The 18,628-nt window shown below is 40.3% G+C and overlaps 1 protein-coding gene across 1 annotated transcript in view; it reads left to right on the forward strand.

Moving 5' to 3' along the window:
- Window positions 1-18,628, forward strand: part of gatb (glutamyl-tRNA(Gln) amidotransferase, subunit B) — a 47,582-nt gene that overhangs the window by 19,822 nt on the left and 9,132 nt on the right. The window contains exons 4-7 of the mRNA XM_034188362.1: window positions 3,542-3,740; window positions 3,837-3,959; window positions 4,052-4,165; window positions 16,615-16,699. Coding sequence (XP_034044253.1) covers window positions 3,542-3,740; window positions 3,837-3,959; window positions 4,052-4,165; window positions 16,615-16,699 — 521 coding nt within the window. The remainder of the gene's footprint in view (window positions 1-3,541; window positions 3,741-3,836; window positions 3,960-4,051; window positions 4,166-16,614; window positions 16,700-18,628) is intronic.

The following is an 18,628-nucleotide window of genomic DNA, read 5'->3' on the forward strand; positions in this document are numbered from 1 at the left end:
TTGTGAATAGAAAGTGAAAGGGCAGCGCTCCCACTGAAGGCTCGGCCAATCAGCTTGACTGATGTGGCTTCTATTATTTTTCCATGAATCAACAACACTGACTGTTATTCCACCACAGCATTCACATTAATCTTAAATATACCAGGGAGAAGCATCTTCCTAATTTAATGGATTTCTGTAGAAAAATTATGTTTTGGTGATACATAATAAATACAGGAGCCGTTTCAAAGAAATGTAAAGAAAGAGTTTAATTTAATGTCTGTGTATCTATGATGGTTGCCTGGGCTGCAGTTTTTCTTCCCCATCTCCTTGTTGGTAGTATCACTTCAGTGTTTTTGACTTTTGTCAGGATTGGCCGGTACAAGGATATATGATAGTTAAAAGAGGAAGAATCATTTATTGTTGTGTGAGATCTGGATGCAGAGTGAGGAGGTACCTGTAGGGCACCCAGTGAATGCCTACGTCTGCTGAGGCCCACCTTTGTAATGTCATAAAGAAGATTCTGGAAAGACGTAAAAGCAAAGGATTTGAGGCAGGGCAAAAGCACCAGCAAAATTTATACAACTCTTACCTGAGCCATAGGGATAGGGATTGATGAGATTTTATCAATATCAGTGCCATTATTGATTCTGCTTTTTGTCCAGTTCTCTATGGACTACGTCATCAATGCCTGATCCCTTTTCTTTGGGGGAAAAAATTGTGGGCCTACACAGGTCTGGGGGATCGTCAAAGCAGTTTTCCTTTTTGCTATATGGAGAGATTGGCATGATGGCGTCAGCTGTGACATCAAACATGAGTTTTTATAATGTGGAACTATCAGGAAAAACATGCATTCATTGGTAGGAGGAACTGATGGTGCCTGAGAAACATTTCAAAAACATGCTCAAGGCCTAGTTCAAAAATAATGAAGCCTAACTGCTGATTTGCATTGTATTTGTCATGAACAAGCCATTATTTTATTTAGCACCATCCAGATTTATCTGTGAGTTGCCTATAGTCTCTTTGACAGGTACTGACAATTTCATGGAAAAATCTCGCACGGTTTCAGAGATATACTGAAATTTACCCCAAAAATAGCACTTTGTTCATTAATTTTATGTGACATTGATATTTAGCATTATCATTTAAAATTGAATGTTAAAGAAATAACCTTGTATTTTGTCAGTTTGTTTGTGCTTCATACTAACACACAGTAATATATTTTTATAAAGGTAGAAATGTCATTTCCTAGAAAAAACATCATGTTTCTAAAGCAAGGTAAAACTGTCGCAAATGTAACACTGAGAATAAGTCCTTGATTTCTTTGTGTCAAAACCTTAGCTATATCTTCTACTCTGTTTCAATAGAATAATTATATTACTTGTTCAATAATACCAGGAAGTAATGGACAGAATTTCTTTGTTTCAGGCTTCTGCAGACTAAAGAAGATACCTCCAGCTGTTGTCGCAAGCGTTACGCTCTAGTACATTATAGTATATATGCACTGATAATTTCTAGCAATGACTGAACCAAGACCAATAGAAATATTGAAACTCTGATATATAGCCATACCTAAAATGATAACATTTCACAAAAAAAGACCACTTTTAAATTGTGGTTGTTATGTCACACTTTGGCTTCATTATTTTTGAACTAGGCCTCAACTGGAACTATTGATTCCCATCCCGACTGAGCCCAAGTTCATCTTCCACAAAATTTTCACCTTCTTCCCTCCTCTGGCGCTTTAAGAGTGATTTTGATCATTTCTAACCCCAACATATTGATAAATGGGGAATGCATGCATGTTGCACAACTCGCTGCTACAAATGTAATTTTGTCAGAATCCACAAGGACTTGGAATGGCTCTGGGTGGAAAAATCACTTCTGCGGTTATGTATGCCTGCATGGTGTTTGATTTGATGAATATTTGAACAAATGAAAGTGGGATTAGACTTAAAAAACATGTTTGAATACTGTTGCTCTGGTTGTCCGCACTCGGCCCTTTTTGTTCACAACAGAAAAGAGGAGTCGTCCATATGGGATCAAATTAGAATTGGTTTGAGATTTGGGTGAAGTCACTGTGCAGTTGTTATTGGTTCAGGTCGCTGCTTTCAACACCCCAGACCTGGATTAAGCGACAGAAAATGAATATTGTTTGACCTCATTGGAAACAACAAAACAACTTGTAATGACAAGTTTGTGACCCGATGTTGCTAAACACAACATTAATTCTGCTCCCAGACTCCTGTGAAGACAACCACATGATTTTAGTAAATAGTAATAAAAAGAAATCAATATTGCAATTTGAATTTTGAGATCATTTTTTTCTGTATAAATCAAATTCCAGATCTGTATTAGTTCTCTGCATAGTAAGGAACATTATGTATAAAAAATAATCACATTTTCTACATGAGCATTCCTAGAAAATAATGCTGCATGTTGTTACTCAGGTTTCTCAGTTTTTATCTTATTGCTATATAAAACGTCAACTTGTATTTTGAAAATCCAAGACTTTTCTCTCCTATAAACTGTCTACTGGTTGCTAGTATAGGCTAGCAAGTTTGAGAATCCTTATTTTTGTGAAATGAAGGATCATGATATATTGTTTATCACAAGAGAAGTCAAGGGGGCATGAATCCCCATCACCAAAGAAGCAAAAATGTGAAGGGAAAGGAAAAGAAATCTTGGCCAGTGACAGCATAATGCAATCTGCAATCTCACCACTAGATGACACCAAATCCTTCACCCTGCAGCTTTAAGATGGTTTGCTAACATACATGCATGGTTGTATATATAGACAAAGGTGATCATAAGAGCATATGCTTCCAGCAGATTTGCAATGTAAAATAGTTGTCTTGGTTGGTGAAATATCCAATGTATGTGTTTTTATCGTCTCCACTTCCTGAGGGTCCTTAACTGGAACAAACTAGTCAAACCTACTTGTGACATTTTACCACGCCGCAGGTGAGTGTGCGCTGTGTGTGCCATTTCTGTGTGGTATGCTGGCTGCACAGTGGGTGAGAGAAAGAGACTGCAGAGGGTGATAAGAACCACAGAAAGGTGATCAGCTGCCCACTTCTGTCCCTCTCAAGAGCTAAAGCAATTGTCAGAGACAACTTCTATCCAAAGCACTACCTGCAGTCTGGTAGGCGGCACAGAGAGTAAAACCAACAGACTTAGAAATAGTTTCTTCCCATGGGCTGTTCAAACTCTTAATATGCACCTTTAATATAATTGACATGAATGCACATGTACTTTAACGTGAAGTGCAATGTTGTATATGCCTTTTGTTCGATTATCTGCATCATTTTTTTTTTTTTTTTTTTTTTTTTTTTTTTTTTACTTACACACCTTATAGAAGTTGGTTTCAATAATTTTGTTGTTCTGATTGACTACACCATCACAGTTAAGATATCTTGAATATTATCACTAAGATGTGCTAGAGGTTTGGTACCGTAGTGGTGAGAGCTTGACTTAGTGCTGAAACACAGCAGATAAACAGTGTTGTTTTTGAAATTACACATTGGGGTCTTCACATTGCTCTTTCTTCTTGTCACAACAGGCTGGATACCAGATCACGCAGCAGCGGCGACCCATCGCAGTAGATGGCACACTTACTTACAGCCACCTCATAGGCAAAAACAAGAACCAGGTGCTCAGGAAAGCCGTCCACATCAAACAGATCCAGCTGGAGCAGGACAGCGGCAAGAGTCTCCATGATGACCACCGCAACCAGACATTCATAGACCTTAACAGAGCAGGTTTGACAGTTTAATGCAGACTTTATACCACAGATTAACATCCATCATCAAAGGGAGTATCATGCAGGTTTGTCTCTATATCTGTCTTCCCGTCAGGTGTGGGTTTAATGGAGTTGGTGATGGAACCAGACATGAGGTGTGGGGAGGAGGCTGCTGCAGCCGTCAGAGAACTTCAGCTCATCCTGCAGGCGCTCGGCACCTGTCAGGGTAACATGTATGGTACGGAAATGACCCTACATCTCAATGATCGTTTGAACTGTGGAACCTGCAAAATTTCACTCTCAGCATTCATCACATGTCTTCATCCACAGAGGGCCAGCTAAGAGTGGATGCTAACGTGTCCGTGCACAAACCAGGTGAGCCTCTGGGTGTCAGGACAGAGGTGAAGAACATCAACAGCATCCGATACCTGGCCAAGGCTATTGGTAGGACTTGGTTGTTGGTGTGTGTTTGTGAGTGTGGCATACACTTAGGGAGGTAGTTTCATCACAAAACCAAATAAAATACTCACTGAAATTAAAGAGCTTTTTGTGCATTGGCATTTACAAGCCTTGTCTGCTTGAATAAACAATTTCCAGACTGTGTGTGCGTAATTACGTATGGGAGCAACAAGTCAGACCAGTAATAACAGGCTATTTAAGAGACACTTTTATAAATGTACTCTTGGAAATGGGCTACTTTGTTTGGTGGCATAAAAAACATTTTGGATTTTAAATGTCAGTTTTCTTTTCCTTTCTTTTTCTTCTTGTATTTTACATCTTCCAAGGTCCCAATCCATCCATTTTCTAAACCCACTTGTTGCAGTTAAGGGTCACAGGGGGACTGGTGCTTATTGCAGTGGTCAGTGGGCAAGAGGCAGGGTACACCTTAGACAGCCAAGTCTATCGCAGAGCCGACACATATAGACAGACAAACACATTCATATTTACACCTACGATCAGTTTAGTGTGACCAGTTCACCTAACCTGCATGTCTTTGGAGGTGGGACTGATCTGGAAAAGCTGGAGACAACCCAAGCAAAAGGACACACAAAAAGGAAAGCAAACGTGGGACCTTCTCGCTGTGACACAACACTGTGCTGCCCTAAGTCTCCATTGTAACGCAAATAAATAAATAAATTTTAAAACTTGACCTCAAAATGTAAGCAAGTAATCTTTATTTTAATTTGGACAGTTTTGATTGCAAACAGGTGTCACATACAATTAAGTGGGCCGTATTCATATTAGCTTTTGAGAAAGTTATTAGAATCATGTTGGGACTAAGCAGTCCTTCAGAAGACCCACTGGAGGATTTCACCCCAGTTTCAGTATGCATTTGCACCCCCTTGTATGAATTTGGTAAGAATGCTTAAGTGACCTAAAAGTGTAGCATAAGCAATCAGAATTGACTCTGTATCTCTTTATTTTGAATTTTACAATTAGCTTTCTATCATACTAGTGTGTGCTAGCAAAGGGCCAGCAGAACACTTAATCACAGTGTTTTTAATCAGGATTTTGTTATTGTGACAATATATAGCAAACAAGTTTGCAATGCATATCTTGACAAAAGCATAACACTCACCAAGTACATTTAGAGTCCATCCAATCTGCTCCCATGGTCAGAACAACCATTTCCTCCACTTTTTTGGTTGTCAGGTTGATGAGTCTTGTCACATCTTGTCAGTTGCCTTTAAAAAGGGCATGGAGTGGCAATACCACTGCTTTTCTGAAAGGTTTAGAGATTTTTAACTTGAAGTGCTTAGAGCAGTTTAGACGGGCAGCCAGCTCAAGGAAGAGTCCCGGTGGAATCCGAACTTCTTCTATTTACGGATGATGAAGGGCACTGTGCTCATTTGGACCTTCAAAACAGCAGAAATGTTTGTGTACCCTTCTCCAGATTTGTGCCTTGAGACAATCCTGTTTCTGAGGTCTACAGACAATTCGTTTGACTTCATGTGTTGGGAAAGTGTAGTGACATGGACCCACAACAGGGGGCGCAAATAGATAATAGATAGATGAGCCAAAAAGTAACAATTTAATGTTGTGAATGTGCACAACGAACATACAGACAATCACAGAATATCATAACAGTCAATACACAGAGGTGACGTGTGGGCAGGCTCGAGGATAGAAGACGTCTGTCCTGAGAAGAGCCGGAACCACACGATTTCCGCCGCCCCAGAACCTGGTGAATACTGGAGCCGCCAAGTCCCGAATTCCCAGGTGATCACCGTCCCCGACTGTCGGATCTGGTACTGCTGGCGAAGAACAAAGACAGTCAAGTGTGGGTGTGTGTACACCCAGTAACAACAACGGTGGAAATGCCACCTCCACCTCTCATTCAATATGTTGCAGCGGTCTCAGCTGAAAAGGAGCGCCGTCTTGCACAGCCTCCTCACAAACGACCGGTTCTCCTGCAAATTCTCACAATAACAGAGTTACAAATCTCACAAAAAGGCTGAGAGTATTACCTCCTATGAAGTATGATATCTCGGCAACGAGGTGGAGATGACGTCTGGTCTTTATGGAGTGAGATGATGTTGAGTAGATGGGTGACAGCTGTCAAGAGGTAATGAGCGACAGCTGTCACCCCCGGCTGTGTCCATGGCGGCAGCGCCCTCTGTGCCTGAAGCCCGCACTTCAGCCAGGGCGCCCTCTGGTGGTGGGCCAGCAGTACCTCCTCTTCTGGCGGCCCACACAACATCATGCTTGGCTTGTGCTCTGACACACACTGTCAACTGTGGGACCTTATATGTAGACAGGTGCCTGCCTTTCCAAATCATGTCCAATCAACTGAATTTACCCCAGGTGGACTCCTGGAAACAGGATGCACCTGAGCTCAATTTTGAGCTTCATGGCAAAAGTTGTGAATACTTATGTAAATATGGTTTCTTAGTTTTTTATTTTTAATAGATTTGCAAAGATGTCCTAAAAACGTTTTTACATTGGCATTATGGGGTATTGTGTGCAGGATGTTGAGGAAAAAATGAATTTCATCCTTTTTGGAATAAGGCTGTAACATAAAAAGAAGTGGAAAGAGTTCAGCACTGTGAATACTTTCTGGATGCACTGTATATTAACATGAGCCCTAAGTGTTTACATTGCTAGCACAGGCTGTACAATTGGTGGTTGCTGGCACTGCAATGGATTTTGCGTTTGACCAAGCAGTGGTGTACACTTATGTGTCTGAGGTAGGAGCTAAAAAAGCTTTCCAGAGTGGCACACTAAGAATTATAGTTAGTTCTACAGTATGTGGTGCAATCACAGAAAAAGGGGGTACTTCCGCCAACAGATCTACAACCCCTGGCAAAAATTATTGAATCACCGGCCTCGGAGGATGTTCATTCAGTTGTTTAATTTTGTAGAAAAAAAGCAGATCACAGACATGACACAAAACTAAAGTCATTTCAAATGGCAACTTTCTGGCTTTAAGAAACACTATAAGAAATCAGGAAAAAAAAAAATTGTGGCAGTCAGTAACGGTTACTTTTTAGACCAAGCAGAGGGAAAAAAATATGGAATCACTCAATTCTGAGGAAAAAATTATGGAATCATGAAAAACAAAAGAACGCTCCAACACACCACTAGTATTTTGTTGCACCACCTCTGGCTTTTATAACAGCTTGTAGTCTCTGAGGCATGGACTTAATGAGTGACAAACAGTACTCTTCATCAATCTGGCTCCAACTTTCTCTGATTGCTGTTGCCAGATCAGCTTTGCAGGTTGGAGCCTTGTCATGGACCATTTTCTTCAACTTCCACCAAAGATTTTCAATTGGATTAAGATCCGGACTATTTGCAGGCCATGACATTGACCCTATGTGTCTTTTTGTAAGGAATGTTTTCACAGTTTTTGCTCTATGGCAAGATGCATTATCATCTTGAAAAATGATTTCATCATCCCCAAACATCCTTTCAATTGATGGGATAAGAAAAGTGTCCAAAATATCAACGTAAACTTGTGCATTTATTGATGATGTAATGACAGCCATCTCCCCAGTGCGTTTACCTGACATGCAGCCCCATATCATCAATGACTGTGGAAATTTACATGTTCTCTTCAGGCACTCATCTTTATAAATCTCATTGGAACGGCACCAAACAAAAGTTCCAGCATCATCACCTTGCCCAATGCAGATTTGAGATTCATCACTGAATATGACTTTCATCCAGTCATCCACAGTCCACGATTGCTTTTCCTTAGCCCATTGTAACCTTGTTTTTTTCTGTTTAGGTGTTAATGATGGCTTTCGTTTAGCTTTTCTGTATGTAAATCCCATTTCCTTTAGGCGGTTTGTTACAGTTCGGTCATAGACGTTGACTCCAGTTTCCTCCCATTCGTTCCTCATTTGTTTTGTTGTGCATTTTCGATTTTTGAGACATATTGCTTTACGTTTTCTGTCTTGACGCTTTTTTTGTCTTCCTTGGTCTACCAGTATGTTTGCCTTTAACAACCTTCCCTTGGCCTCTCTTCATTGGCTTCCTGTTAATTCTAGAATAGAATTTAAAATTCTTCTTCTTACTTAAAAGTCCCACAAAGCTTAGAAACATGGTGTCTAACCAGATCCTTACTCTGGATGGCATTACCCTGACCTCCAGTAATACTGTGAGAAATCTTGGAGTCATTTTTGATCAGGATATGTCCTTCAATGCGCATATTAAGCAAATATGTAGGACTGCTTTTTTGCATTTGCGCAATATCTCTAAAATTAGAAAGGTCTTGTCTCAGAGTGATGCTGAAAAGCTAATTCATGCATTTATTTCTTCTAGGCTGGACTATTGTAATTCATTATTATCAGGTTGTCCTAAAAGTTCCCTGAAAAGCCTTCAGTTAATTCAAAATGCTGCAGCTAGAGTATTGACAGGGACTAGAAGGAGAGAGCATATTTCACCCATATTGGCCTCTCTTCATTGGCTCCCTGTTAATTCCAGAATAGAATTTAAAATTCTGCTTCTTACTTATAAGGTTTTGAATAATCAGGTCCCATCTTATCTTAGGGACCTCTTAGTACCATATCACCCCAATAGAGCGCTTCGCTCTCAGACTGCAGGCTTACTTGTAGTTCCTAGGGTTTGTAAGAGTAGAATGGGAGGCAGAGCCTTCAGCTTTCAGCTTCCTGTGGAACCAGCTCCCAATTCAGATCAGGGAGACAGACACCCTCTCTACTTTTAAGATTAGGCTTAAAACTTTCCTTTTTGCTAAAGCTTATAGTTAGGGCTGAATCAGGTGACCCTGAACCATCCCTTAGTTATGCTGCTATAGACTTAGACTGCTGGGGGTTCCCATGATGCACTGAGTGTTTCTTTCTCTTTTTGCTCTGTATGCACCACTCTGCATTTAATCATTAGTGATTGATCTCTGCTCCCCTCCACAGCATGTCTTTTTCCTGGTTCTCTCCCTCAGCCCCAACCAGTCCCAGCAGAAGATTGCCCCTCCCTGAGCCTGGTTTTGCTGGAGGTTTCTTCCTGTTAAAAGGGAGTTTTTCCTTCCCACTGTTGCCAAGTGCTTGCTCACAGGGGGTCGTTTTGACCGTTGGGGTTTTTCCGTAATTATTGTATGGCCTTGCCTTACAATATAAAGCGCCTTGGGGCAACTGTTTGTTGTGATTTGGCGCTATATAAATACAATTGATTTGATTTGATGTTTTTTGCATTTGGTCCAGAGTTTAGACACAGCTGACTGTGAACAACCAACATCTTTTGCAACATTGCGTGATGATTTACCTTCTTTTAAGAGTTTGATAATCCTCTCCTTTGTTTCAATTGACATCTCTCGTGTTGGAGCTATGATTCATGTTAGTCCACTTGGTGCAACAGCTCTCCAAGGTGTGATCATTCCTTTTTAGATGCAGACTAACGAGCAGATCTGATTTGATGCAGGTGTTTGTTTTGGGGATGAAAATTTACAGGGTGATTCCATAATTTTTTCCTCAGAATTGAGTGATTCCATATTTTTTTCCCTCTGCTTGGTCTAAAAAAGTAACCGTTACTGACTGCCACAATTTTTTTCCTGATTTCTTATAGTGTTTCTTAAAGCCAGAAAGTTGCCATTTGAAATGACTTTAGTTTTGTGTCATGTCTGTGACCTGCTTTTTTCCTACAAAATTAAACAACTGAATGAACATCCTCTGAGGCCGGTGATTCCATAATTATTGCCAGGGGTTGTAAGAACCATGAAAAAGTCCTGGTGGGGAACTGCCTGTAGATCACCAGGTGTCTTAAAAAACAGACACTGAAAAGTGTAGCCAAAGGTACCCCATAAGTGAGGCAACCTTAAAACACACACACTCACTAAGAAATTGCCTGTTAGCGTGCATGTCACTTTAAATGGAGAGGCCCTGCTGCTTTTCACACTCCCTCTCTATTTTATACTTCTGTGACATATGTCAGAAAAATACAAAATGAGGCATTTCAGTACCACACTTTGCATACAGACTTTCTCTAGTTTTAGAATTGTGAGACTTGAAAAATATTTAACACAAAAGTCCAAGCATGTTTAACTATAGGAGCTACAGTAGTGTTCAGAATAATAGTAGTGCTATGTGACTAAAAAGATTAATCCAGGTTTTGAGTATATTTCTTATTGTTACATAGGAAACAAGGTACCAGTAGATTCTCACAAATCCAACAAGACCAAGCATTCATGATATGCACACTCTTAAGGCTATGAAATTGGGTTATTAGTAAAAAAAAATGTAGAAAAGGGGGTGTTCACAATAATAGTAGCATCTGCTGTTGACGCTACAAACTCAAAACTATTATGTTCAAACTGCTTTTTTAGCAATCCTGTGAATCACTAAACTAGTATTTAGTTGTATAACCACAGTTTTTCATGATTTCTTCACATCTGCGAGGCATTAATGTTGGTTTGGAACCAAGATTTTGCTCGTTTACTAGTGTGCTTGGGGTCATTGTCTTGTTGAAACACCCATTTCAAGGGCATGTCCTCTTCAGCATAAGGCAACATGACCTCTTCAAGTATTTTGACATATCCAAACTGGTCCATGATACCTGGTATGCGATATATAGGCCCAACACCATAGTAGGAGAAACATGCCCATATCATGATGCTTGCACCACCATGCTTCACTGTCTTCACTGTGAACTGTGGCTTGAATTCAGAATTTGGGGGTCGTCTCACAAACTGTCTGCGGCCCTTGGACCCAAAAAGAACAATTTTACTCTCATCAGTCCACAAAATATTGTTGTGGTGGCCGCCAGAAGAGGAGGTACTGCTGGCCCACCACCAGAGGGCGCCCTGTCTGAAGTGCTGGCTTCAGGCACGAGAGGGCTCTGCCGCCACGGACACAACCGGGAGTGACAGCTGTCACACATCAACTCATGACAGCTGTCACCCATCTTCATTTCATCACTCCATAAAAGCCGGATGTCATCTCCACCTCGCTGCCGAGATATCATCTACCTGTGAAGGTAATATTCTCTGCTGTATCTAAAACTGTCATAGTCTGAACTCTTTTTGCAGCCGCTTTCCTGTGGTGTGCCTTATCTGCTGGATTGGCGTTTGGTGTGAACAGCGACAGCTTCGCTTCACACCCCAACCAGATAAGTGGTTAGACAGGAGCTGCACGTGTGTGTGATTAGAGGTGGAGGTGACTTTCCACCTTCTGACTGTTTTTGTTACTGGGTGTGCACACACCCACATCTCACTGTTTGTGCTCCTCGCCAGCAGTACCAGATCCGACAGTCGGGGACGGTGATCACCTGGGAATTCGGGACTTGGCGGCTCCAGTATTCTCTAGGTTCTGTGGCGGTGGAAATCGTGTGGTTCCGGCTCTTCTCAGGACAGACGTCTTCTATCCTTGAGCCTGCCCACACGTCACCTTGGTGTATTGACTGCTGTCAGATTCTGTGATTGTCTGTATCATCGTTGTGCACATTCACAACATTAAATTGTCACCTTTTTGCTCATCTGTTGACCGTTCATTTGCGCCCCCTGTTGTGGGTCCGTGTCACTACACTTTCCCCAACAGGATATCTCGGCCACCGTGATGGATCCCGAGGGGCGTGTTGAAGGCCCGGACGAGGGCTAAGGCCCATGCAGACCGCCGGCGTTCCCCGGCCCCTGCTTACCAGCCCGGGCAGGAGGTGTGGCTTTCAACGAAGGACATCCCCCTCCAAGTGGACTCACCCAAACTCAAGGACAGGTATATCGGTCCATTCAAGATCCTCAAAGTCCTCAGTCGACTTCTACCGACGTCACCCGGACAAGCCTGGTCGGGCGCCAGGAGGCGCCCGTTGAGGGGGGGGTCCTGTTGTGGTGGCCGCCAGAAGAGGAGGTACTGCTGGCCCACCACCAGAGGGCGCCCTGCCTGAAGTGCGGGCTTCAGGCACGAGAGGGCGCTGCAGCCACGGACACAACCGGGAGTGACAGCTGTCACACATCAACTCATGACAGCTGTCACCCATCTTCATTTCATCACTCCATAAAAGCCGGATGTCATCTCCACCTCGCTGCCGAGATATCATCTACCTGTGAAGGTAATATTCTCTGCTGTATCTAAAACTGTCATAGTCTGAACTCTTTTTGCAGCCGCTTTCCTGTGGTGTGCCTTATCTGCTGGATTGGTGTTTGGTGTGAACAGGGACGGCTTCGCTTCACACCCCAACCAGATAAGTGGTTAGACAGGAGCTGCATGTGTGTGTGATTAGAGGTGGAGGTGACTTTCCACCTTCTGACTGTTTTTGTTACTGGGTGTGCACACACCCACATCTCACTGTTTGTGCTCCTCGCCAGCAGTACCAGATCCGACAGTCGGGGACGGTGATCACCTGGGAATTCGGGACTTGGCGGCTCCAGTATTCTCCGGGTTCTGTGGCGGTGGAAATCGTGTGGTTCCGGCTCTTCTCAGGACAGACGTCTTCTATCCTCAAGCCTGCCCACACGTCACCTTGGTGTATTGACTGCCCCCTGTTGTGGGTCCGTGTCATTACACTTTCCCCAAAAAATATTCCTCCATTTCTCTTTAGGCCAGTTGATGTGTTCTTTGGCAAATTGTAACCTCTTCTGCACGTCTTTTATTTAACAGAGGGACTTTGCGGGGGATTCTTGCAAATAAATTAGCTTCACACAGGCGTCTTGTAACTGTCACAGCACTTACAGGTAACTCCAGACTGTCTTTGATCATCCTGGAGCTGATCAATGGGTGAGCCTTTGCCATTCTAGTTATTCTTCTATCCATTTTGATGTTTTTTTTTCCATTTTCTTCCACGCGTTTTCCCCTCTCAATCAACTTTTTAATCAAACTACACTCTTCTTCTGAACAATGTCTTGAACGTCCCATTTTCCTCAGGCTTTCAAAGAGAAAAACATGTTCAACAGGTGCTGGCTTCATCCTTAAATATGGGACACCTGATTCACACCTGTTTGTTCCACAAAATTGACAAACTCACTGACTGAATGTCACACTACTATTATTGTGAACACCCCCTTTTCTACTTTTTTTTTTTACTAATAGCCCAATTTCATAGCCTTAAGAGTGTGCATATCATGAATGCTTGGTCTTGTTGGATTTGTGAAAATCTACTGAATCTACTGGTACCTTGTTTCCCATGTAACAATAAGAAATATACTCAAAACCTGGATTAATCTTTTTAATCACATAGCACTACTTTTATTCTGAACACTACTGTACATTAAAAACTGATTTTGGACAGTATGATGCCTTTAATTTTATTCTATTTAAAGTTAATCCCAACATTTTCCATAAATTTTTGTTTTTCAAAATGACTTCTTTTAGCAACATATCCTATTTTGCATTGTAAAAAAATTTATTAAAAAAATGTTATGCTACATCATGGTTTGTTGTGACACAAGGTTTTCACAAAATGTCATGAAAATCAAGTCTATTAACATTTGCATTTAAAGAGCTTTGGTGGTACTCCCCAAAAATCTTGCACATTACATTCCAATTTATCACCAGGCTTTGAAAAAAATGACTTCATTCACGTTTGGATAATCCTCACAAGATACTCAGGTAACACCAGAGACACTGAATGGCGAAAAGTACTGGTAGTTTAATTTGACAATAAGTTATGAATCATAACTTCAAAGTTGACTACATTGCTCCATGTTGGTGAAATGTCTTCTCGCAGCTGCTCACTTGGAAAAGGGAGAAGAAGAAAAAAACCTAGATTTTGTGTCAGCTCAGACTTCACTGACTTTATTTTCATTTAAAAAGCTGACAAAGATCCACAGGCAGTAAATTACACTGTGTTAGATGCAGCACCAGCACATGCACTCTTACATTTGACATGCTGTGGTGTCAGGTTAGATGTATTCAATGGTGGGCACAGCTAACCTAAAAGTTAACTTTAATAACCACTAAGCAGCTAACTGTAAGATTAACTGTGATTAAACAGTTTATCCCATAACCACTAACTTTTATTGTATGAGCTGTGGGGGGTTTTGGCCTCAAAACCCTGAAAAACAGACCCAAAGATCTAAAATTTTAATATGTTGGAGCATAAACATGCAGGTTCCCAAAAAGATCTAACATGCCAAAATCAGATGGTGGTCAAGATACATAATTGCTGTAAATGAACAAGTGAAATTAAACAGTAGTTTCATTTCAACATCCAGGTTATTCACAGTGCAGAAAGTATTAAATAATTAAGAAATAAAAAATACACATGGAAAATAATTTATATCATCTAATTAATGTATTTACTTTGGCTTGTCCTCCTGCTCATCTCCTCAAGGTGCTGCTTGTTGTCTTTACGCAATGTGTCATGTTCACTTTTCGGGTTAGTATATACTAGCCAAATGAAAATTTCATCTTCACCATCAAAGCTATCACCTCCCACCTATCCCGGATTCCAGACAACTGTTAGGGCAAGACTGAAGCTGCCTCAAGAAGAGACAGCTGCTGCTGATACTACTAGTACTACTACTACTACTGCTGCTGCTGCTACTGTGGTACTGTTACTTGCAAAAATGAAGGGGTAAAAAGTTCAAAGGAAAAAGAAGCGAACAGAAAAGTATGACACCAGTCTTTTAGCACACTTGCCAGTGATGATGCAGCACAAAAGTGTCTCTCCCCCAGTGATGAAAGTGGCCCATGAAAAAAAAAAGCCTGAAATTTTTTTGTTTTGATGTTGGGGTGGCTGCAGCTAGTGGGGCTTGTCTGGGGGAAATACTACATGCAAATTGATGCAGTTAATGAGCTAAATGAAACCAGGATGTCTGGGGGTTCTCCCCCAGAAAATTTTGAAATCTCAGATGCGTTCTGGTGTATTTTTCAGTCTATTTACCCACTAAAAATCTCTAAAAAGTTAAATTTTTTTGTTGGGTCAGGTCAATTTTCTTTTCACACAACTTGTATCATTCACGAAAAGACTCGATTTTCGCATATTGGCTAGATGACAAACCTATAATACACAGTCTGTCAAATGGATTAGAATATGGTGTTTTTACTATTTCATAAAAATCAAATATTTACATTGGACCGTTACTGTTCTCTCTCTACATTTATCTAAACATTTGACTTCAGCAATTTGTGCTTTTATAACAGCTGATAGTGGCTTAAAATAAACTAAAATAAAATTTTATACAAATAAAGCTGCATCTATTGTTCATTAAGTCACCAATATAACTCTTAGTTCTCATGAATACTGATTTGGGTTTAAATTAGATTCTTATTTACTTCTATAAATAGGAGACACAATAAAAAGGATTTTTCCATCCAGTGCTGACCTCAGCATTTCTGGGACACTCACAATTTCATTGATCTGCAAAACGACACACAAACGTTTTTCACATCAATGTCTGACTTCTACTAGCATGTTAAATATTTATCATATAATAGAAGAGTAGAGTAGAGCCACTTAGGTGCCTGGTCTTGAGAACCAGGGATGGTAGGTTAAAAGCTTTTTTTATCCCATGGGAACTCTCCCTACCCACCCAAGCGGCTCAAGAAAAAAGCATATATAATAATAAATAATAAGATATAAGAAAGATAAGACATCATATATAACTATATTTAAATATTAAGGGTAATAAACAACATATACAATAAATATGGTACTATATAATATACAGGAGTAGGTATTAAAACCTAAATAGTAATACAGGAGAAGATTGTAGTATAGGTTATTTAGTATGTAGACTAGTAGTAAAATTAAATTATAGTTAGTAGGCTAAGCTATAAATATGGTATTTTATTATAGAAACAGAAGCTATGATGTAATGTGTATTGTTAGCTATCTAAAGTAACTCTGCTAGCATACTATAGGAAAATAAAAAGCATAAGCTATATGCTATCAACATGTAACAGAAGAAACCCGGATTTCTGGGAATTTCCGGAAGACTTTCATTACTCCTCTCCCCTTAACAACTATTGCTACTACAACTAAAGTGCTCAATAGCCTATGTCGCTTCCCACACGTCAAAGTATATGTTTGCCAAGTTTGGCTCAATTCTGAAGAGCCATTAGTTCAGGAGAGGGATATATACACACATACAGTTGTCCAGTTGTCAACAAGAGCAAAAATATGATTTTAGGGTTTGCAAACATTTTGATCCTTAAATTTGTATTTTTACATTATTTTAGTTCATTATGTTAACTGACTTAAAGTTAGTGAAACTAATTTTAGTTGAAATTAAATGGCCAGAGTATGATTTTCAAAGTTAGCTTAAAAGCTAATACGCTAGTAAAAATGTTATCTTCGCTAATTAGCTGTTAGCTGAACTGTGCCTACCAATGGATTTATTTACCGATAAGGTAACGCTTGATTTTCTCCTGAATTGGTATTTAAAAGTCAGACAAAGCGTCATGTGTCACGGTTATGTGTCAGCAGTCGGAAACCTAATGTTTTCCAGAGTAACACAGAAAATAATACTGTAATTCTGTAAGGTAAACTGTGTTTGTGTTTGCCAGATTACGAGATCCAGAGACAGATGGACATCGTGCAGAGAGGGGGCACAGTGCAAAATGAAACCCGGGCCTATGATTTTAAATCCGGGTAAGTGGATGAAAGATCTGAGTGTTCAGTGCCGAGCTTGAGCCACTACAGCACGTACAGACAGGACCTGGTTCATTAGTTCTGAGCTTTGCTGAAGAGGAACTATCACAGTAATGATGATGAAGTGAGCCATTTGGATGCTGCCACCGTCCTGCCTTATCTGCGAGCTATGTGCTACTCAAGACGTGTATGAGCTCTCACAATGAGCCAGATCCCACACAGCTGAGCCCTTGATTATCTTTTGGTGTCCGCCTCCTTCCCATGAGGCCTTGCATGCTCGAGGTGCATGGTGATGTGTGTTAAATAGAGTGTGTGAGAGCCTGTGATCGGCTCTTTCTTCCTGTACTTGTGAAGCTGGCTACAAATCTGACATGGGTAGTTTGCAGTTCGCCTGGCTGGCTGGAAGGCGGCACATCATAGAGATGCAAACAGAAGCACCACAGTCATGTGCAAAAATTCCAAAGGGTTGTGCAAAATCTGTTTTTATTGGTCTGCTACGCTATATATGGTTGATGTTTCATAGAAAACATATCGAAAGTCCCACAAGTCTATGACTGTCCATGTAAAAATGACCCTACTATGAGCAAAAATTAGGCCTGAAACAGTTTGTTTTAGACTTCTGTGACATATGTAACAGATGTCCATATTTGAACTCCGACTTTGCCTTTGACACATCACCACTTGTTCTCTGGGAAAACATAGCAGACACTGAAACATGAAGTTTCTCAGAGATCAAAATGTATTTTACTTGTTAGTTTGTTTGTTTTTGAAATCATAACCCCAGTATCTACAGATTATTTTTGGAAACAGACGCCTCTTTTAACATGACTGTTGATCGATATCAGTTTCCTGCATTGTTATATAAGGTGACCACATTAGTGTTTCTGCATAAGTTTAGTTTCTAATTTTTAAAATTTAACTATTTTTTTCATTGGAGTGTCAGGTCAAATTTAAGTACTTACCAATGTTCACCCCCCTCCCCCAAAAAAGTACACAACAGACAATTTTGTCTACCTTTTTTTATAGAAACAAGCAAGGAACTAATAAATGTTGCACATGGCATGCACCTTGAGTCAACTGCTTCTTGTTGCCACTGAACAGATGGTCATAGGTGAGGTAAATGTGCAATGTAATTAAACATTTGAAAAATCAGCACATTGTTTACAATACAAACACTGTGTTAGCAAGCAGAAGCTACTGACCTCATTATTGTTATTCTGCGAGGCACAAAACGTGAGTAAATTGTTTTTTGTCATGACTGAGCAGACAGTCATAATCATACACTCTAAAACATTTCAGCACTTTTAGTTATGTCCACTTAATAACTCTCTTTAACATAAAGAGCTCTTACAAGTTTTGGATGTTGAACTCAACTTTATAGCTCAACTCAACTTGTAAAGTTGAGTTCAACATCCAGAACTTGTAAGAGCGCTTTACGTTAAAGAGAGGTAGCAAGTGGACATAACTAAACAAGGCTGCAATGTTTTACAGTGTATGTGAGTTACATGTGCAATGTAATTAAATGTTTAAAAAATTGTTTTGTAAAACATTTGTAAAATAGAAAGTGCTTACTTTCCCACCATAGCCTAGCTGACCTCCCATTGCTGTTTTTTTTGTCTCACATAGTCCGAACAAGTGTTGTTCTAGGTAGTATGAAAGTTAAATTCTCTCTTTTTATTCCACCATGTGATCTTTCAGTTTGAGAGCATGATTTCTTTCCCTAAGACAAAGAATGTCTTGCTCATTCAGATTTTCTTCTTCTTCTTGTTTTACAGCATTTGGTATCCATCTTAATTTAATGGTGCATGACTGTGACCTTCTGCTACTCATTCAGTATACAGAAGCAGCTTTTGACATGTAGACAGCGCCATCTTGTAGCCATAGATGATAACACAGTATTTTTCCATATATAAGTAATTTCAGAATATA

The sequence above is a fragment of the Thalassophryne amazonica genome, chromosome 15 (genome assembly GCF_902500255.1).
Source record: "Thalassophryne amazonica chromosome 15, fThaAma1.1, whole genome shotgun sequence".
NCBI lineage: Eukaryota > Metazoa > Chordata > Actinopteri > Batrachoidiformes > Batrachoididae > Thalassophryne > Thalassophryne amazonica.